Source organism: Meriones unguiculatus, chromosome 21 (genome assembly GCF_030254825.1).
Source record: "Meriones unguiculatus strain TT.TT164.6M chromosome 21, Bangor_MerUng_6.1, whole genome shotgun sequence".
Taxonomy (NCBI): Eukaryota; Metazoa; Chordata; class Mammalia; order Rodentia; family Muridae; genus Meriones; species Meriones unguiculatus.
The window spans coordinates 3611354-3634514 of NC_083368.1; the positions used below are offsets into that span (position 1 = coordinate 3611354).

Here is a 23161-nt window from a genome sequence, read left to right on the forward strand (position 1 = left end):
GTCCATCTTGAGGGAACCAGAACATGAAATCTGTCAGAGAGCAGGGAGGAAACTGAAGCAGGGACCATGGACAGGGATGATGCTTACTTAGTTGTTCTCCAAGGTGTATACAGTTTGCTGTTTCCACACTAGCCATGGCCACCTGAATAGGGATGGCATCACTCTAAGTGGATGCTCTTACATCAGTCACTATGGAAGAAAATGTTTCTTTTTCTTGCATCAGACATGCACAGGACAGTCTGATGGAGGAAATTTCTCAACTGTGGTTCCTTTCCCCAGGTGAACAGTAGAATAAATTGCCAAACAAAAGTAATCACACTAGCATTACATTTATCATTTTTTGTGTTATCACAATATGAAAAATATGTTTTAATGAACTTTTAAAGAGGAGGACTTTGCAGCCAGCCCTAAAGATACCTGATAAAACAGGGCCAGACGAAAGGGGAGGAGGTCCTCCCCAATGCGTGGACTTGGAAAGGGGCAGGGAGAAGCTGAGGGAGGGAGGGTGGGATTGGGAGGGAATAAGGGAGTGGAATACAGCTGGGATACAGAGTTAATAAAATTTAACTAATAATAATAAACAATAAAAAATAATTGCATTCAAAAATGTTATGTAAAACTTTTCATGATTTTTTATTTATTTTATTTTTAAAATTTTATTCATTCATTTATTTATTTATTACAATTTATTTACTTTGTATCCCCTCAGCAGCCCCCTCCCTCATCTCCTCCCAGTCCTACCCACCGTCTGTCTTCACCCTCTATGCCCTTTTCCTAGTCCCCTGATGGGGAGGACCTCCTCCCCTTCTATCTGACCATACCTTATCAGGTCTCATCCACACTGGTTACATCAACTTCCTCTGTGGCCTGGAAGGCTTCACAACCCAGGGGGAGGTGATCAAAGAGCTGGCCACTGACTATGTTTTACAGCTACTTAAAATTACATTTTATATAGATATAAAATGTTTGAAGGTATGGTAGATAGTGTGAGAATGTTCCTCCCCAAACTATACACAATTTCACAAAATCCCAGTACCAGGAATAGAAAATCTCCAAATGAATTTTTGGCCAAGAGAGTCTAAGAAACCAAAGACTACATAGGCTTCTGCTTTTGTCCTTGGTGATTTCCAGAAGATAAAAACTCTATTTCTGAAGACACTACACTTGTTATACACAGTATTTGGAGGAATTGATTTGTATCTGACCTGGAAACCTCCTTACTCAAGGCTAGCTTTCATAGTTTTAGGAAGAGCCATGCAGTTTACCAACATCAAACAGCAATAAATAGGCCTTTTCTTCTGTGATACCTACGAACCACAAAAATGACAGCATGGCCAAATGTTCGGAAAGCTCCAATAGTGCCACCTGTCACTAATAGTAACTAACAGTCACCTACGTAGACTTAAGGCCCACTCAGTGGAGGAACTGATGTGTGACACTGAAAATTTAGCAACCATTCAAGAGACCATGAGACCATGGAAACTAGACGAGAACGCCCTACTATCAGTCTACTAGATCAGTAAATTTCTCACTGAATTATTAATACTGATCATTATATCCACAAATGAGGGTATCTCTCACCCCTCATCAAGCAAGCTTCTATTTTGAGCAGAGAGAGACCATTACAGAAACATAAATGGTGAAATGATAGAAATCAGCAGATCTTGGAGTGCCTTCCCCAACTAATACATTTCCTGCACAGCATCAACAATTACATCTCATGGAACATCACAAAGACAGTGTAGAACGATTAAAAGAGCCAGATGACTAAAACAATGTGAGAAAATCTCTTCTTAAAACAAACAAACAATCAAAAAATATAAATGGGGAAGAAGGCCAGGGATTTGGTCTTTGAATTTGAGAGAAAAATTTGGACACAGTGAAGATACGTTCTATGAAATTATTTAAGAATCATTAAAATATATTATATTATTATATTTATTATATTATATTAAAAAGAAGCTTATTTCACTGACAGAGTACAGTCCTGATGATTAAGTAACTTACAAGAGGACTTAACGTGAGAATAATGCTCAGTATATTGATGAAGGCTCCATGTAGAAACATAATTCAAGAGAGCAGATATCCATCTGTACACTTACATTTCCAAAGAACAAAAGAAATGACTGGAGGATCTTAGATGTATTGACTCTTATAACTAGTCATGGAGAGCAGAAACAGTTCAGATATTTACCTCCGTTTTAGAAGCACTCGATAACTCCAAACTTTCTGTAGTGCATTCTTCATCTCTGTGTTTCTCAGTGTATAGATCAGAGGGTTGAACATGGGAGCTATGATGGTGTAGAAAAGAGCAAATACTTTGTCTTCTGGGAATGTGGTGGCTGGTCTGATGTAAATGAATAGCGCAGGTGCAAAAAACAGGACTACAACCATTAAGTGGGAACTCCAAGTAGAAAGAGCTTTGCTCTGGCTTTCTGCAGAGTACAGCCTTATAGTATATAATATGAAAAAATAAGACAGCATCAAAACAACAAAAGTCACCAAAGCAATTAGGCCATAGTTGGCAATAACTAAGAGTCCTATTATGTGTGTATCGGAACAACCCAGTTTCACAAAGAATAATCTATCACAGAAATAATGATCTATCTCATTTGGGCCACAAAATGGTAAGAAGACAGTGAGAAGAACCTGCCTGGCTGAGTGCACAGATCCCCCAGTACAACAAGTCAGGATGATTATATTACACCTATGCCTGCTCATGATGACGTTGTAATGCAGGGGTCTGCAGAGAGACACATACCGGTCATAGCCATCCCTGTGAGACTAAAGATTTCAATTCCTCCAAATAAGTGAGTTGTGAAGAGCTGTGTCGTGCAATTATTATATGAAATGACTTTTCTTTCTGCCAGTAAGTCAGTCATTAATTTAGGGGTCACCGTGGATGTGTAGCAGAGGTCAGAGAGTGAGAGATAGTTGAGGAAGAAATACATGGGTTGGTCAATGAGCTGTGTGCATGTTATAGAAACCATTATGAGTTCATTGCCCAACCAAATAGCAATGTAGCAAAAGAAAAAGAAAACAAAGCAGAGGACCTCAATATTCTTATTTGGGGACAGCTATTGTGGAGGGTGTTGTTTCCCTAATTTAATTCTCAGCCCTTTTGTCACTTGTATACAGGAGAGCTACTCATTTTTTTGAGTTAATTTTGTATCTGGCCACTTTGCTGAAGGTATTTATCAGCTGTAGGAGTTCCCTGGTAGAGTTTTTGGGGTCACTCATGTATGCTATCATATCATCTGCAAATAGTGATAATTTGATTTCTTCCTTTCCAATCTGTATCTCCTTGATCTCCTTCAACTGTCTTATTGCTCTAGCAAGGACTTCCAGCACTGTGTTGAAGAGATATGGATTGAGTGGGCAGCTTTGTCTTGTCCCTGATTTCAGTGGGATTGCTTTAAGTTTCTCTCCATTCAGTTTGATGTTGGCTATAGGCTTGCTGTATATCGCCTTTACTATGTTTAGATATGTGCCTTGTATCCCTGACCTCTCCAATACTTTGAACATGAATGGATTTTGTCAAATGCTTTTTCAGCATCGAGGGAGATTATCATGTGTTTTTTTTCTTTCAGTTTGGTAATATATGGTGGATCACATTAATGGATTTCTGGATATTGAACCACCCATGCATACCTGGGATGAAGCCTACTTGGTCATGGTACATGATATCTTTGATGTGTTCTTGTATTCGGTTTGCAAGTATTTTGTTGAGTATTTTTGCATCAATGTTCATAAGGGAGATTGGCCTGAAATTCTCTTTTTTTTGTTGAGTCTTTGTGAGGTTTAGGTACCAAGGTGATTGTGGCTTCATAGAATGAGTTTGGTAATGTTCCTTTTGTTTCTATTTTGTGGAATAGTTTGACTAGAATTGGAGTTAGCTCTTCTTTGAAGGTCTGGTAGAATTCTGCGCTGAAGCCATCTGGTCCTGGGCTTTTTTTGGATGGGAGAGTTTGATGACCGCTTCTATTTCCTTGGGGGATATAGGACTATTTAATTGATTTACCTGGTCCTAATTCAGCTTTAGTAAGTCAAATCAATCAAGAAAATTGTCCATTTCATTTAGATTTTCAAATTTTGTGGCATATAGACTTTTGAAGTAAGTCCTAATGATTGTTTGGATTTCCTCAGTGTCTGTAGTTATGTCCCCCTTTTCATTTCTGATTTTGTTGATTTGGGTGGTGTCTCTCTGCCTTTTAGTTAGCTTGGCTAAGGGTTTGTCGATCTTGTTGATTTTCTCAAAGAACTAGCTCTTGGTTTCATTGATTCTTTGAATTGTTTTATTTGTTTCTAATCGAATGGCAGAGAAACACTTGAAATTCTCAACCTCATTAGCCATTAGGGAAATGCAAATCAAAACAACCCTGAGATTTCACCTTACACCCATCAGAATGACCAAGATGAAAAACTCAAGTGACAATAGATGTTGCAGTGGTTGTGGAGAAAGGGGAACCCTCCTCCACTGCTGGTGGGAATGTAAACTTGTACAACCACTCTGGAAATCAATTTGGCGCTTTTTCAGACAACTAGGAATAGTGCTTCCTCAAGATCCAGCCATACCACTCCTAGGCATATATCCAAAAGAGGCTCAAGTACATAAAAACGACATTTGCTCAACCATGTTTGTATCAGCCTTATCTGTAATAACCAGAAGCTGGAAACAACCCAGATGCCCCTCAACTGAAGAGTGGATGCAGAAATTGTGGTACATCTACACAATGGAGCATTACTCTGCAATGAAAAATAAGGAAATCATGCAATTTGCAGGTAAATGGTGGGACGTGGAAAGGATCATCCTGAGTGAGCTGTCCTAGAAGCAGAAAGACACACAAGGTATATACTCACTCATGTATTATAGGATAAACCTAAAATCTGTCCATCTAAAGAAACTAATCAAGAGAGAGGACCCTGACTAAAACGCTCAATCCCCATCCCGAAAGGCAAAGAGGATGGACATCAGAAGAAGAAGAAAGAAGGAAACAACCTAGGAACCTACCACAGAGGGCCTCTGAAAGGCTCTGCCCTGAAGACTATCAAAGCAGACGCTGAGACTTTATGACCAACTGTTGGACAGAGTGCATGGAATCTTATGTAAGAAGTTGGAAATAGTAGGTTATGGAGAGGACAGGAACCCCACAAGGAGAGCAACAGAACTAGAAGAGTTGAACACAGGGGTCTTTCCAGAGACCCATACTCCAACCAAGTACCAGGCATGGGGATAATCTAGAACCCCTGCACAGATGTAATCCATGGCAGTTTATTGTCTAAGTGGGTTACATAGTAATGGGAAGAGGGACTGCCTCCAACACAATCTGATAGGCCTGCTCTTTGATCACCTCCCCCTGAGGGGAGAGTAGTCTTACTAGGCCACAGAAGATGACAATGCAGCCACTCCAGATGTGATCTGATAGACTAAGATTAGAAGGAAGGAGAGGAGGACCTCCCCTATCATTGGACTTGGGGAGGGGCATGCATGAAGAAGGGGGAGGGAAGGTGGGATCTGCAGGGAAGGAGGGAGGGGCTTATGGGGAGATACAAAGTGAATAACGTGTAAAAACAATAATAATTAAAAAAAGAAAAAAAAAGAATGACTATTGAAATACATTCTCAGATACTGATATTTGAGTCCAACTTTTAATAATCACTTTTTTAATTCAGGACTTTACATTCTTGGTTTACAAAATGAAGGAATTAGAATTAATGTTCATTAAGAAATATTTCTTTACAGATAATTAACAAGAGAATAAAAGTTACTTTCAACATCACAGAGTAATAGCTATAATAGAAAGAATAGAATAGAAGTAATAGCTATGAAATTATTTACTCATATCCTACTTTTTAAAAATATGTTATTTTGTTTTATAATCACATCTGTTTTCCTGTCAAGGAGTTAGTTCTGTAACTGCTTAAATTATTTTCTTGCATTTTCTCACTTGAAAGCTTTAGTACAAATAGCAAATCTTATATTCTACTTTCTACTTAACAAAACTTATACATGAGGGAAAAAAAAAAACAAATTTAAAAAACACCACCTGGCTATCAAACTACCAAACCAACAATTATAAGAGAATGTCCATTCTAGAGAGAAATCATTTTGGATACAAATAACATAGTTTTTAAAACAAGCTCCTTTATAGAACAAATTTATTTCAAAGCATTTCAAATTCAACTATTAAGCAAGACCTTTAGACAAAGTATTTCTTAAAGGTAAATTTTAATTTCCTCTGCAGACAGAATTTAAGAAAATTAGTCATTTACATATGCGAAAGTTACCAACTCACCAGTTAGTACTTTTGAGACCCAAGATATCACAGTAATTCTGCAACAAAGTCATAAATGTTGGTAAAAAACATGTTTCTCATCCATGACAAAATTTCAAGGGCTGATGGACAATTTGTTGATTATGCAAGTTGAGGTTTTTTCCTCTTTTTGTATAAGAGAAGAAAACTACAGACATCCTCACGGTGAACTACAGACATCCTCACGGTGGACTACAGACATCCTCACGGTGAACTACAGACATCCTCACGGTGGACTACAGACATCCTCACGGTGAACACTTGCCTTTAGCAGTTCACACACAACAGTTTTTAGTATGTTCTCTGTGGAGATGCTGCTTGATCAAGTGTGTCCTATGTATTTACTTTTACAATTCTGGACGTGGAACCCAGGACATTGCATGTGCCAGGCAAGTGCTCTGATACACAAAGGTACCTTGCTGCCTTCTGTGTGCCAATACATTTCTATTCGAGTATGAAGAAGAATGGACGCTGTGTAACTCATTTATATACAGACTTTACTATAATTGTCTAAAACAGATACACAGAAGATGCCTAAGTCTACAAACAATTATGGATATTTTGCATACAAAAGTTAGTGTATCATCCACAACCCACTCTAATTTCACTTTATTTAAAATAGGCTTACATGTCATTTCTATTGCCTATAATTTAAAATATAAATATTGTTCTCCAATATAATGGAATTAAGATATATAGAAAAATGTAATGTTCTAGGATTAGTGTATTATTTGGGAGAGGTGTTAAAGTCAGGCTTAAAACACTCCTAGCACTATAAATGTGTACATCAAACTAGATACACAATAAAAGAACCCAGGGCCTGACACGAAAGTGCTCCCAATGATGAGATATAACAATAAAAAGTAATTGTAGTATTTCCTTAAAATTTTGAGAATAAAATAAAAATTAGCTTACATTAATAAAAATAAATGGATAGATGAATAAAAGCTTGCAAAAATTTAATATGAAAAAGTAATACAATAAAAATCTTAAATAATGGGTGACTACATTTAGAAGAAAGCAAATAAATTCATTATTATCAATCTATACAAAAATAAAATAAACTCAATTTCAAATGGATCAAGGCTCAGCATAAAACCATATAAACTAAACCTGATAGAAGAGAAAGTGAAGAACAGCCTTCAACTTTTTGGAAGAGGAAAATACTTCCTGAATAGAATACTTCTAACACAGGCTTTGATTCAATTAATAAATGAGAATTCATGAAACTTAAAAGATTCTGTAAAACAATGGACACTGTCATTTAGACAAAGTGGAAGACTACAGAATGGGAAAAGCTTTTTGCCAACTTCATATCTGATAGAGGGCTAATATCTAAATATATAAAGAATTAAAAACTGGCCTCAAGAAACAAACACCAGGGGGGGAGCCAAGATGGCGGCACCGGGAGAGCACTGTGTCTGAGAAGCAGGACAGCACTCTCTGTGAAGCGACCAGGAGACTGAACTCTGGGCCCTAAAACTACAGCAATGGTGTTTCCCAGGTGAGGGGAGGCTCCCACTGAGTGGGAATCGGTCGGGTCCACTCACGGCTACCCAGCCAGAACCCGGAAGAAATCCCGGGTAACGCTGGCTTTGGGTCTCCTGGCTGGAGCCACAAGCCTGCGTGTCCCGATCACTTTCCCAGGCTGATCGGTGGGCACAAGGGTGCCTGAGACTGGGAGTCCCAGCCGCAAGAAAACCCCATGGGGAAGGAAAGTTGCGAGACTGATGACTGGTCACCCAGTCTTTCCCTGGAAGGTCTCGCGGACCCCAGGCACCCGCCACCATGACAACTGAGTTCCAACTGCCCGGAGAGCTGCATGCTCAGCTCACCGCTCACCAGTACAGAAGAGCTGCGCACCCCAGTGCAAAAGAGACTGGGAATCCCTGTCCGGAGAGGGCCCCACAGGGAAGGAAGAAACCAGGCCACTTGGGTCACCTGAGCGGCTGCACGCCCAGCTCACCAGTACAGACAAGCTGTGTGCCCCAGTGCAACAGAGACTAGGAACCCCTGTCCAGAGAGGGCCCCATAGGGAAGGAAGAAACCATGCTGCTGGGGTCACCTAAAGTCTTGCAGACCCCAGATCACAAACAGGTAAGTACGCCCAGCCATCACAGATCTGGGCCCAAGCAGGGAGCAGAGATGTTGGGAACCCAGCTCCCGCAGACTAGCAGGCAGGCTCACACTCTGCCAGCCCAGAGGCCTGCATTGTACCAACTACTCCTTACAGATAGAACTGTGTGCCCCAAGACACCAGAGTCTTAGAGTCACTGTCTGGATAAACCCTTACAAGGAACAAGGAACGAAGCAAAGGGGACAGACTTAAGCAACCCAGTATATCCCCGGAAAAGGTCCCACAGACTGGCCCAACCCAGGGAACTGCTGTGCCCCAGATAGCCTGCTGTTACCAGGACAGCAGTACTCACCTGCCACAGATTACTTCTTGGGTTCTGGGGCACAGAGCCGCAACCTCAGACCTACAAAAGACCGGGAACCCTGAGATCAACCCCCAGATACTGCTCCAAGGGAAAACCAGTTATCCCTAACAAAACTGAACAAACCATGGGACACACACGTTACAGCAACTGATCACTGAATTTACAGCAAGAAACCCAGAAGGAGCTAGAGAGATGGCTTAGAGGTTAAAAACACTGGTTGTTCTTCCAAAGGTCCTGAGTTCAATTCCCAGCAACTACATGGTGACTCACAGCCATCTATAAGGAGATCTGGTGCACAGGCACCTATGCAGGCAGGGTGCTGTATAAATAATGAATAAATAAATGTTAAAAAAAAAAAAGAAATCCAGAAGGAGGGCAGCTGTCTCCAGGACTTCTCCCAGTGAGAGGAGAGCCCTCTTGACTAATCAGGACCAAAGTTACCACCCAGATCTCTAAGCCTGAGGTGAGCTGTAGCAACTCCTGAAAAACACCAGCCATCCAGTGACTGTACCCAAAAAGCTGAGAAGGCTTCCTTCAGGAAAAACCATCTTCCTGCCAAAGGGATTCTCTCCACTACAAGAGTCTAGGAACAACCAGAAACTAACATCAAACAACTAAGATAGCCCAATGGGTAGAGGACAGTGTAAAAGCTCAACCAACAAAAGCCAGAGCAATATGGAATCTCCAGAACCCAGTTATCCAGGGACAAATAGACTTAGACACCCCAGCATAAGTGAAATTCAAGGAGATGACCTAACATCTATGCTCATGAAGAAGATAACAGAGGAAACAAATAAAATACGAAAAGAAATAGAGGAAGCTGCAGCCAAACAGTCTGTGGCCTTTAGAGAGGAAATGCTTAAATCACTGAATGAAATAAAAGAAACAGTGGATTGTTCAAACAAACAGCTGAAGGAATTGACGAAAAAACATGAAAATACAGTCAGACAGGTGAAGGAAACCAATAAAATAGCTCAAGACCTGAAGAAAGAATTGGAACAATTAAAAAAAAAACACACAAATGGAAGAAATTGTGGAGAGAAAGAACTTAGGGAAGAAAGCAGGAACTACAGAGGTTAGCATAACCAATAGGCTACAAGAAATGGAAGAAAGAATCTCAGGTATGGAAGATACATTGGAAGAAATATATGTATCTGTCAAAGAAAATGTTAAATCTAAAAAATTACTGGCACAGACCGTCCAAGAAATTCAAGACAACATAAAAAGACAAAAGCTAAGAATAATAGGAATAGAGGAAAAAGAAGACTCCGTGCACCAAAGCCCAGAAAATATTTTCAACAAAATCATTGAAGAAAATTTCCCCAATGGAAAGGAGAGGCCAATAAGAATATAAGAGGCCTATAGAACACCCAATAAATTAGACCAGAAAAGAAAATACTCCCGCCACATAATAATCAAAACTGTAAGTATACAGAAGAAAGAAAAAAATACTAAAAGCTGCAAGAGAAAAAGGCCAAGTAACATATAATGGCAAACCCATTAGAATCACACCTGACTTTTCAACAGAGACTATGAAAGCCAGAAGGGCCTGGACGGATATCATGCAGATCCTAAGAGAACACAGATGTCAGCCCAGGCTACTATACCCAGCAAAACTCTTAGTCCTCATAGAAGGAGAAAACAAGATATTCAATGACAAAAACAAATTTCAACAATACCTACAAACAAATCCAGCATTACAGAAGACACTGGAAGGGAAAATACAACCCAAGAAAGTTAGCTACATTCAAGAAAACACAGGAAATAAATAACCTTACTACAGTAAAACAAAAAGCAACCAAGCACACAACCGTATGACCACAGCCAACATCAAATTCAAAGGATCTAACAGCCACTGGTCATTAATCTCTCTCAATATCAATGGACTTAATTCTCCAATAAAAAGACACAGACTAACAGAATGGATGCATAAACAAAACCCAGCAATCTGTTGTATACAAGAAACACACCTAAGTCACAAAGATAGACATTACCTGAGGGTAAAGGGATGGAAGACGGCTTTTAAAGCAAATGGACACAAGAAGCAAACAGGAGTAGCCATTCTAATATCTGATAAAATAGTCTTTCAACCAAAAGTAATCAAAAGAGATGGGGAAGGACACTTCATACTCATCAAGGGAAAAATCCACCAAGAAGACATCACAATCCTGAACATCTATGCCCCAAATACAAGAGCACCCACATTTCTGAAAGAAACATTGATAAAACTTAAACCACACATAGATCCCCACACACTAATAGTGGGAGACGTCAACACCCCACTCTCAACAAAGGACAGGTCAACAAAACAGAAATTAAACAAAGAAACAATATCTCTAACAGAGGTCATGAATCAAATGGACCTAACAGACATTTACAGAACCTTACACCCAAACACAAAAGAATTTACCTTCTTCTCAGCACCTCATGGAACCTTCTACAAAATAGACCACATAGTTGGTCACAAAGCAAGCCTCAACAGATACAAGAAGATTGAAATACTCCCTTGTATCCTGTCTGATCACCATGGAATAAAGCTGGACCTCAATAACAACAGAAATAGCAAAAACCTATACATACATGGAAACTGAACAACTTGCTACTAAAAGACAGCTGGGTCAGGGAAGAAATAAAGAAAGAAATTAAAATCTTCCTAGAACTCAATGAAAATTAAGACACAACATACCCAAACTTGAGGGACACAATGAAGGCAGTGCTAAGAGGAAAGTTCATAGCACTAATTGCCTTCAAGAAGAAATTTGAGACAGCACATTCAAGCAACTTAATGGCTCACTTAAAAACCCTAGAAAAAGAAGAAGCAGACACACCAAAAAAGAGTAGACAGCTGGAAATAATCAAACTCAGGGCTGAAATCAATCAATTAGAAACAAATAAAACTATTCAAAGAATCAATGAAACCAAGACCTGGTTCTTTGAGAAAATCAACAAGATCTACAAACCCTTGGCCAAGCTAACTAAAAGGCAGAGAGACGCGACTCAAATCAAGAAAATCAGAAATGAAAAGGGGGACATAACTACAGACACAGAGGAAATTCAAACAATAATTATGACTTACTTCAAAAGTCTATAGGCAACAAAATTTGAAAATTTAAATGAAATGGACAATTTTCTTGATGGATTCCACTTACCAAAGCTAACCGCAAGGAAATAGAAGCAGTCATTGAAAGTCTCCCATCCAAAAAAAGCTCAGGACCTGATGGTTTCAGCGCAGAATTCTACCAGACATTCAAAAAAGAGCTAACTCCAGTTCTCTTCAAACTATTCCACAAAATAGAAACAGAAGGAACACTACCAAACTCATTCTATGAAGCCACAGTCACCTTGGTACCTAAACCTCACAAAGACCCAACAAAAAAAGAGAACTTCAGGCCAATCTCCCTTATGAACATTGATGCAAAAATACTCAACAAAATACTTGCAAACCGAATACAAGAACAGATCAAAGATATCACCCACCATGACCAAGTAGGCTTCATCCCAGGTATGCACGGTTGGTTCAATATACAGAAATCCATTAATGTGATCCACCATTTTAACAAACTGAGAGAAAAAAAACACATGATATTCTCCCTAGATGCTGAAAAAGCATTTGACAGAATCCAACATCCATTCATGTTTAAAGTATTGGAGAGATCAGGGATACAAGGCACATATCTAAACATAGTAAAGGCGATATACAGCAAACCTATAGCCAACATCAAACTGAAGGGAGAGAAACTTAAAGCAATCCCACTGAAATCAGGGACAAGACAAGGCTGACCACTCTCTCCATATCTCTTCAACATAGTGCTGGAAGTCCTTGATAGAGCAACAAGTCCGTTGAAGGAGATCAAGGGGATACAAATTGGAAAGGAAGAAATCAAATTATCACTATTTGCAGATGATATGATAGTATATGTGAGTGACCCCAAAAACTCTACCACGGAACTCCTACAGCTGATAAGTACCTTCAGCAAAGTAGCCGAATACAAAATTAACTCAAAAAAATCAGTAGCCCTCCTGTATACAAAAGACAAAAGGGCTGAGAAAGAAATTAGGGAAATAACACCCTTCACAATAGCCACAAATGACATAAGGTACCTCGGAGTAACCCTAACCAAGGAAGTCAAAGCCTTGTATGAAAAAAATTTCAAGTCTCTGAAGAAAGAATTAGAAGAAGATATGAGAAGATGGGAAGATCTCCCATGCTCATGGCTTGGCAGGATTAACATAGTAAAAATGGCCATTTTCCAAAAGCAACCTACAGATTCAACGCAATTCCCATCAAATTACCAACACAATTCTTTACAGACCTGGAAAGAAAAATTCTCAACTTCATATGGAATAACAAGAAACCCAGAATTGCTAAAACAATCCTCTACAATAAAAGATCTTCTGGAGGTATCTCCATCCCTGATCTTAAGTTGTACTATACAGCAACAGTTTTAAAAACTGCATGGTACTGGCATAGAAACAGAATGGTGGATCAATGGAACCGAACAGAGGACCCAGAAATAAACCCACACACTTATGGACACCTGATCTTTGACAAAGATGCCAAAACCATACAATGGACAAAAGATAGCATCTTCAACAAATGGTACTGGTCCAACTGGATGTCTACATGTAGAAAAATGCAAATAGATCCATACTTATCACCCTGTACAAAACTGAAGTCCAAGTGGATCAAAGACCTCAACATAAAACCTGACACATTAAATCAGCTAGAAAAAAAAGTGGGGAATACCCTAGAACTCATTGGTACAGGAGAAAACTTCCTGAACAGAACACTGACAGCACAGGCTCTAAGAGCAACAATCAATAAATGGGACCTCCTGAAGCTGAAAAGCTTCTGTAAAGCAAAGGACACCATCATCAAAACAAAACGACTGCCTACAGATTGGGAAAGAATCTTCACCAACCCTTTATCTGACAGAGGACTCATATCCAGTATATATAAAGAACCAAACAAGCTGAAAAGCAACAAACCAAGTAATCCAATTAACAAATGGGAACAGAGCTAAACAGAGAATTCGCTGTAGAGGAATATCGAATGGCAGAGAAGCACTTAAAGAAATGCTCAACCTCATTAGCCATTAGGGAAATGCAAATCAAAACAACCCTGAGATTTCACCTTACACCCATCAGAATGGCCAAGATGAAAAACTCAAGTGACAACACCTGCTGGAGAGGTTGTGGAGAAAAGGGAACCCTTCTCCACTGCTGGTGGGAGTGTAAACTTGTACAACCACTCTGGAATGCAATCTGGCGCTTTCTCAGACAACTAGGAATAGTGCTTCCTCAAGATCCAGCCATACCACTCCTAGGCATATATGCAAAAGAGGCTCAAGTACACAAAAAGGACATTTGCTCAACCATGTTTGTAGCAGCTTTATTTGTTATAGCCAGAAGCTGGAAACAACCCAGATGCCCTTCAACTGAAGAATGGATGCAGAAATTGTGGTACATCTATACAATGGAATACTACTCAGAAATGAAAAATAAGGAAATTATGAAATTTGCAGGTAAATGGTGGGACCTGGAAAGGATCATCCTGAGTGAGTTGTCCCAGAAGCAAGAAGACACACACGGTATATACTCACTCATATAGACATACAAGGTAGGACAAACCCACCAAAATTTATGCATCTAAAGAAACCAAGCAAGAGAGAGGACCCTAACTAAAATGTTCTATCCCCACCTGAAAGGCAAAGAGGAGGGACATCAGAAGAAGAAGAAAATAGGAAACAACCTAGAAACCTGCTACAGAGGGCCTCTGAAAGCCAGAAGAAGAAATCAAGAAACAAACTAGGAACATACCACAGAGGGCCTCTGAAAGCCTCTGCCCTACAGACTATCAAAGCAGATGCTGAGCTTGATGGCCAACTCTCGGGCAGAGTGAATGAAATTTTACGTAAGAAGTGGGAAATAGTAAGAGCTGGAAAGGACAGGGTCTCCACAAAGAGAGCAACAGAACAAGAAAATTTGAACACAGGGAACTTCCCAGAGACTCATACTCCAACCAAGGAGTATTCATGGAGATAACCTAGAACCCCTGCACAGATGTAGCCTGTGGCAGGTCAATTTCCAAGTGGGTTACCTAGTAATGGGAAGAGGGACTGCCTCTGACATAATCTGATTGGCCTGCTCTTGATCACCTCCCCCTGATGGGGGAGCAGCCCTACCAGGCCACAGAAGAGGACACTTCAGCTACTTTTGACGTGAACTGATAGACTAAGATCAGAAAGGAGAGGAGAACCTCCCTTATCAGTGGACTTGGGGAGGGGCATGCATGCAGAAATGGGAGGGAGGGTGGGATCGGTAGGGGAGGAGGGAGAGGCTTATGGGGGGATACAAAATTAATAAAGTGTAATTAATAAAATAAAAATAAATTTAAATTTAAAAAATTAAGAAAAAAAGAATTGAGTTGGTATTTCGATTGGAATTGCAATGAATCTGTAGATTGCTTTTGGCAGGATGGCCATTTTTGCAATGTTAATCCTACCAATCCATGAGCACAGGAGATCTTTCCATCTTCTGATATCTTCTTCTACTTCTTTCTTCAGAGACTTGAAGTTTTTCTCAAACAAGTCTTTCACTTGCTTGGTTAGAGTCACTCCAAGATACTTTATGTTATTAGTGGCTATTGTGAACGGTGTTGTTTCCCTAATTTCTTTCTTGGCCCTTTTGTCTTTGGTATACAGGAGGGCAACTGATTATTTTGAGTTGATTTTGTATCCTGCCACTTTGCTGAATGTGTTTATCAGCTAGAGGAGTTCTCTGGTTGAATTTTTGGGGTCACTCATATATGCTATCATATCATCTGCTAATAGTGACACTTTGACCTCTTCCTTTCCGATTTGTATCCCCTTGATATTCTTTAGTTGTCTTATTTCTGTAGCTAGGACTTCAAGTACTATGTTGAAGAGGTATAGAGAGAGTGGGTAGCCTTGTCTTGTCCCTGATTTCAGTGGGATTTGTCAAATGCTTTTTATGTATCTAAGGAGATGATCATGTGGTTTTTCTCCTTCAGTTTGTTTATGTGGTAGATTGCATTGGTGGATTTCCGTATGTTTAACCACCCTTGCATGCCTGGGATGAAGCCTATTTGGTCATAGTGGATGATACCTTTGATGTGTTCTTGGATTTGGTTTGCAAGTATTTTATTGAGTATTTTTGCGTCAATGTTCATAAGAGAGATAGGTCTGAAGTTCTCTTTTTTGTTGGGTCTTTGTGTGGTTTAGGTATCAGGGTGACTGTAGCTTCATAGAATGAGTTTGGTAATGTTACTTTTGTTTCTCTTTTGTGGAATAGTTTGTGGAGAATTGGTGTTAGCACTTCTTCGAAGGTCTGGTAGAATTCTGTGCTGAAACCATCTGGCCCAGGGCTTTTTTGGAGGGGAAACTGTGAATGACTGCTTCAATTTCCTTGGGGGATATACGGCTATTCAGTCTTTCTACCTGATCTTGACTTAATGTTGGAAGATGGAATCTATCAAGAAAACTGTCCATTTCATTTAGGTTTTCAAATTTTGTGGCACACAGGCTTTTGTAGTATGACCTAATGATTGTTTGAATTTCCTCAGTGTCTGTAGTTATTGTGGTACACCTTTTCATTTCTATTTTGCTGATTTGGATAGATTCTCTCTGCTTTTTAGTTAGTTTGGCTAAGGGTTTGTCTATCTTGTTGATTTTCTCAAAGAACCAGCTTTTTGTTTCATTGTTCCTTTGAATAGTTTTATTTGTTTCTAATTGATTGATTTCAGCCCTGAGTTTCATTATTTCCAGCTGTCTGCTCCTCTTGGGTGTATCTGCTTCTTTTTTTTCTAGGGTTTTCAGTTGGGCCAGTAAGGTGTTTGTATGTGATGTTGCAAATTTCTTCTTAAAATTTATAGCACTTATTGCTATAAATTTTCCTCTGAGCACTGCTTTTAGACTTTTTTTCTTTGTTCTGTAGGTTCAGTGTTTTGACTATGATGTGACATGAAGAATTTCTTTTCTGGTCTAATCTACTTAGTGTTCTGTAGGCCTCTTGTATGTTTATGGACATCTCCTTCTTTAAGTTGGGAAAGTTATCTTGAAAATATTTTCTGGACCTTTGAGCCTGATGTCTTCTTTTTCTTCTACTCCTATTATTCTTAGATTTTGTCTTTTCATGGTGTCCTTGATTTCTTGGATGTTTTGTGTTTGGAACTTTTCTGATTTTATTTTTTTCTTTGAGAGACTTGTCAATTTCCGCAAGTGTATCTTCTGCTCCTGAGATTCTTTATTCCATCTCTTGTATTCTGTTAGTGATGCTTACCTTTGTAGTTCCTGATCTTTTCTTTATGTTCTCCAGCTCCTGGTTTTTCTCTATTTTTGTTTTATTTATTGATTCTGGTTCTGTTTTCATGTCTTGCACCATTTCCTTCATCTGTTTGAATGTGGAGTTCTGCTTTTCAATGACAGCTTCTATTTTTTTTGTCCGTTTCCTCTCTATGTATCATTAATTGTGCCTCTACTTCTTTGGGTATAATTGACTGTATTTCTATGAGAGCTTTGTTTATTTCTTCTTTATTTGCCTTCATTTGTGTGGACATTTACTTTGAGGGCTTTGTTCATTTCTTCTTTGTTTGCCTCGATTTTCGTGGTCATTTCTCTGAGAGCTCTATTTGTTTCCTCTTTGTTTGTCTCGATTTCTTGAGCTATTTCCCTGAGGGCTTTGTTCATTTCATCTTTAGCTGGAGAAACATAGTTTTGAGGTCGTTTTATTGTATATCTAGTGAATTGAAGTGTCCATTGGTTTGTGGGGTTGCTGGTGAGGTCATTATGTCCTGATTTTTGTTGGGTGTGTTCTTACGTCTGCCTCTAGCCATCTGGTTATTTATAACCCTCACTGTTTTTTCCTCGAGTTTGTAGTTCAGGCTATAAGCGTCCCTTTCTGTTTTCTGGACTGTTTTTTCCGGAAGATGAGAGAGGTTCACTAGTTTGGTAGTGTGCGTTGTGGTTTCAGTTTTGTCTAAGTAAGGACTGTGACGCTGGTGCTATTCATATGTGCTTTTAGAGGGCGCAGTGTGCATGCGCGGATTCTCTGACTATTGCAGGCCACTATTATGCAGTTCTATCTGAGATCCAGGGATTGTTTGCCTGGATTACACTGGTGGACCCACAAGGCAGAGGCTTCAACATTGGGGTTGCTATCCCAAGAATCCCTATGATGCCCACACTAGGGGTATGGGTGGCAGTGATCTTGTCTGGTTGCTTCTGTGGAGAGGCCCTGGGTCTGGGGCAAACTCTCCCTAGAAGGCTCACTCACTCTCTTGCAGGACCAGTTGGAATGCACAGGGGTTCCCCTTGCTCTCTACTCTCTTATTTGGTCCTGCTGTGTAAAATACGCAGGTATGCTAACAGTCAGCTCTGTGGCACTGTGGCAGCAGGACTCAGTGTCCACCTTTCCTGTGTGCTTCCTCTCTGTCCTCTCCCTCTTCCAGGAGGGGTTATGTTGACTGGTCCAGTGATAGTGCTGGAAAGAGTTGAGTTGAGTGTTCTCAATCCCAGATCCCGGGCCCAGATCTCTCTGCCAGAAGCAGCCTGGGTGGTAGAGCCTATGTTTGCTGATTCCGAGAGAGTACTAGGTATGGTTGAGTGTCCTCAGATCCAGAACTCAGGTTTCTCTGCCAGGGGCCGCTGGGTGACCTGGAGAGGGGGTGCTGTGTCCTGTGTCAGGCTGCCTCTGTCCTTCCCCTCTGACCTTCTCCTCCACTAGGGCAAGTTTATGACGGTGCTCTCAGGGCAGTGCCAGAAGGGGTTGGGACTCAGAAGTGCTATTTTTATAAGCCACTGGTTTGTGGGAATCTATCACATAGCCTGACATAGTTAATACATGCAATTAATAAGATATTTTCTGTTAATTTTTGATTGAGTAAAATGACTTTAACACATTTTAAAATACATTTTGAGTGAGGTATCCCAAAAGCAGAAAGACACACATGGTATTGAAAGAATCAGACTAACTTTGTAACCTATGTTTCTTCTAATTGCCTTATAACTTATGTTTTCAAGTTTTAGACCCATGTTAATTAAAGCCTCTTAGTGCTTCTCCAGAGAACAGAGGAATATAAAATTCCTGACATCAGCCATCTGTGAGGGCAGAGATAAGGAAGAAAACAAGCAGAGATCCCTACTAAATAGAGATTGAATCACCGTCTGGCATCTGTGAGATAAGCTTTGTTTGGAAACCGGGCCAAATGACCCCAATCCTTCTCCTGCATAGCTCCTGACCTTTCTTCCAAAGCCTGAAACCCCCACTCCTCAGAACATACACGGGATGAATTAGTCACTAACCCACCTTTAACTATGGCTATATCTCATATGGCAGGAAATTTCAAACTGACTTGGAGATCAGATATTTACGGCAGGGCTGACTGGACCTAAGGGTGCCCAGAACCAACCAATTATTTTAAAAGTTAAACACCTCACCCAATCCCGAATCGCCAAGATAGCAACCCCAGGAGATTTCCGCCTTGTGTCTTTTAAAAACCTAAGGTCTTTGTCTCTGGGGCAACTCCTTGTTGACTAGCAGGACCACTGCCAATGGTCAAATAACCCTCTTGCAGTTGCAGCAGTCCATCTCTGAGAGTCTCTTTTAAGTGCTTCTTTTGGTTGTTAAGCTGTTGCTGAGCCCATTAGGCTCCTGCTGGGCCTAGCATCTTGGTGCTGTGACTCGGATCACTGAGGCACTGAGAGAGACTCTGGACAGTGGTTATCGGAGGACTTAGTTCGAGCTCCTAGGTAAGTACCATGGCCGTTGTTTGTCTCTTGTCTCTCTTGCTACCGTTATTGTTTGTCGTTGTTGTTTGTCTGGTGCTGAGATAAAAACACTGTGCTTTGTATGTTTGGGGTCGTCTCCTGCTTTGGAGTGGGGACCCCCATCGCGATCGGAATAAACTGCCTCTCGCTTTTGCATCAAACCACGGTCTGTGAGTCTCTCTGGGGAGAGAGCAGTCCGGAGTTCCTGCATCGGGACTGCAGGTTTTACAGTATATACTCACTTATATAGACCTATAAGATAGGATAAACATACTGAAATCTATACACCTAAAGAAGATAAACAAGAAAGAGGACCCAGGGTACAATGATCAATCCTCATTTAGAATGACAAATGGGATAGACATTGGATGTAGGAGCAAACAAGTAACAGGACAGGAGCCTACCACAGAAGGCCTCTGAAAGACTCTACCTAGCAATGTATCAAAGCAGATATTAAGACTCATAACCAAATCTTCGGCAGAGCTCAGGCAATCAAAGGGGGGGGACAGTTAACATGACCTGGAGAGGACAAGGAGTTCCACAAGTACCAACTATATCTGGGCACAGGGTTCTTTTATGAAACTGTTTCTCCAAACAAGGACCATGTATGGATGCAACCTAGAGCCTCTGCTCATATGTAGCCCTTGGTAGCTCAGTATCCAAGTGGGTACCCTAATAAGGGGAACAGGGACTGTTTCCCTTTGCCATTCTTTTACCCCAACATGATATCTATCCTTGATGTTAAAATGTGTTTCACCAGTGCATGGAACCTGGTTTTAAATCTATTCTGTTAGCTATTGTTGCTGTGGTTGTTGTTGTTCTGTTTTGTTTCTTGGTTTTGTTTTGGAATTGAGACTAGTGACAAGGAGAGTTATCAGTGAGCAGTGTTGTTATGATGTGGGTTTTCCACCACCTACTTTTGAATTTCTAGTCTTGGATTATTTATTCCTTATGTTTTCTTAAGTGTGATTAACCCTTCTGGTTGAAATTTTCTTTCTAATGCCTTATGTAGCATGTAGAGATCAATTTATAGATACATGCTGCTTAAATTTGGTTTTATCATGGAATTATTTTTTTTCTGTGTACTATGATTAAAAGTCCTTCTTTGTATGATAGTCTGATCTGACATCTGTGGTCTCTTAGAGTATGTAGAATGTATTCAGGCCCTTTTGGCTTTTAGAGTCTCCTTTGAGAAGACAAGTGTAATTCTTATAGGTCTGCCTTAATATCTTACTTGGTCTTTTCCCTTGCAGCTTTTAAAACTCTTTTCTTTTTCTGTACATATAGTATTTTGATCATCATGTGCCAGGAAGCAAGGGGTAGGGGGCAGGGAGTAGGGGGGCAGAGAGCAGGAGAGTAGGGGGACAGGGCGAGGCAGAGACTTTCTTTTCTGGTCCAGTCTATTTCATGATCTGTATGATTTTTGCAACTTGATATTCTCCTCCTACTACCTCTTAAGGTTGGGGAGCTTTTCTCGTATAATTTTGTTGAAAATGTTTTCTCTACCTTTGAGTTGGATTTCTTCTCGTTCCTCTGTTACTATTACTTGAGGTTTTTGTTTGATTAAACTTTGATTTATAGTTTTACTTCAGTTGAAGGTTGTTTTTAATAAATTTATGCATTTATTTAGTTTATAGCCCAAACACAGATTCCTCCTTCCTCTCCTCCTGGTCCCATCTTCCCATCCTCTTCCTCCTGTCGACATTCCTCTTCTTTTCAGAAAAGAAGATCTCTCCCTAACAAACTTATCCCAGTCCATCAAATCACATCAGGACTTAGTACATCCTCTTCTCTTAAGTCCAGGAAAGACAGCCCAGCTTGGGTAAAGTGATCCAAAATCAGGCAACTGAGTTCATGTCAGATACCACACATGTTTCTCTTGTTGCTAGAAAACCCACTTGAAGACAAAGGTGTCAATTAGTTACATATGTCATGGGCCTAGGTCCAGTCCTGCCCTTTGGCTTGTTCTTCAGTCTCTGTATGCTCCTATAAGCCTAGGTTAGTTGATACTGTTTATCTTCTTGAGGGTTTTTTTGTGCCCCCCACCACCAGGGAACCTTCTATCCTTCCCCACACTCTTCCATAAGACTTCCCTACGTCCACCTAATGTTTGGCTGTGGGTCTTAGCATCTGTTTTACTCGGATGCTGCATAGAGCTTCTCAGAGGATAGTCATGCTACCTAGGCTCCTGTCTGCAAACATAGCAGAGTATCATTAATAGTGTCAGGGCTTGTTTTTTACCTATGGGCTGGGTCTCAGGCTGGGTCATCATTGGTTAGCCATTCACTCTTTCTCTGCTCTATCTTTATTTCTGTATATCCTGTAGGCAGGGTTGATTTGGGGTCAAAGATTTTGTAGGTGGGTTGCTGTCTACCTCCCTCCACTGGAAGTCTCACCTGGCTAAAAGGTGGACCCCTCACTCTTCATGTCCACTGCTGCAGGAAGTCTCACCTGGAGACACCCTCTTAACCTCCCAGAAGCCTACACAGTCATGAGTCTCTAGCTTGTCTTAGAGATGTTCTTATCCATTGGTTTCCCTTCTCTGTCCCTGCTCTCTCACCTCCCAACCCTGCTTTCCTCACATCTGATGCACACGCTCATTCTCCTTCTCATATCCTCTTCCCCAACCCCAATTCCCTTTCTTCTTCTACATTCTACATCCATTCTATTTATGCTTCTACATGGAATTCAAGAATCCTCCCTTGGGCCCTCTTTGTTACTTATCTTCTTTGGGTCTTTGGATTGTAGCAGGGTTATCCTGTATTATTTGGCTAATATCATATTATAAGTGAGCACATATATTTATATATATTCATGTGTTTCTTAATGGGTATGGGTTATCCCACTCAAGATGTTTCTAGTTCCATCCATTTGCCTGAAAATTTCATGATTTCCTGGTTTTTAATAGCTGAGTAGTGTTCAATTGTGTAAATGTGCCACAGTTTCTTTATCCGTTCTTTGGTTGAGGGATATTTAGGTTATTCAAATTTTTGGCTATTATGAGTAAAGCTGATAAAAACATAGCTAAACAAATTTCCTGGTAGTACAGTGGAGCATATTTTGGGTATATGTCCAAGAGTGGTAGAGCTGGGTCTATACCACTATTCCCAGTTTTCTGAGAAAGCACCTGATTGATTTTCAAAGTGGTTGTACCAGTTTACATTCCCACCGGCAATGGAGGAGGGTTCCCCTTTCTCCACCACCTCTCCAGGATATGTCATTTCTTGAGTGTTTGATCTTAGCCATTCTAGTGGGTATAAGATGGAATCTCAGAGTCATTTTGATTTGCATTTCCCTGATGACTAAGTATGTTGGGCATTTCTTTAAATGTTTCTCTGCTATCCAATATTCCTCTGTTGAAAATTCTCTGTTAAGCTCTGTACCCCATTTTTTAATTGGGTTATTTGTTTTGTGTTTAATTTCTTGAGTTCTTTATATATTCTGAATATTAGCCCTCTGTCAGATGTAGGGTTGGTTCCTAATCTGTAGGCTATCCTTTTGTTCTGTTGACAAGGTCTTTTGCTTTACAGAAACTTTTCAGTATCTTGAGGTCCCATTTATTGATAGTTTGTCTTATAGCCTGAGCTGTTGTTGTTCTTCTCAGAAAATTGACTCCCAT

General features: G+C 40.2%; 1 protein-coding gene across 1 annotated transcript; it reads right to left on the reverse strand.

Annotated features, from left to right (window-relative positions):
* Positions 1-2190: 2190 nt before the first annotated feature.
* On the reverse strand, positions 2191-19753 carry LOC110541744 (olfactory receptor 4P4-like). Its single transcript, XM_021628448.2, is given in 3 exon segments — positions 2191-2768; positions 2771-3077; positions 19568-19753. Coding segments are annotated over 3 exon segments (1071 nt in total).
* Between the last annotated feature and the right edge of the window lie 3408 nt (positions 19754-23161).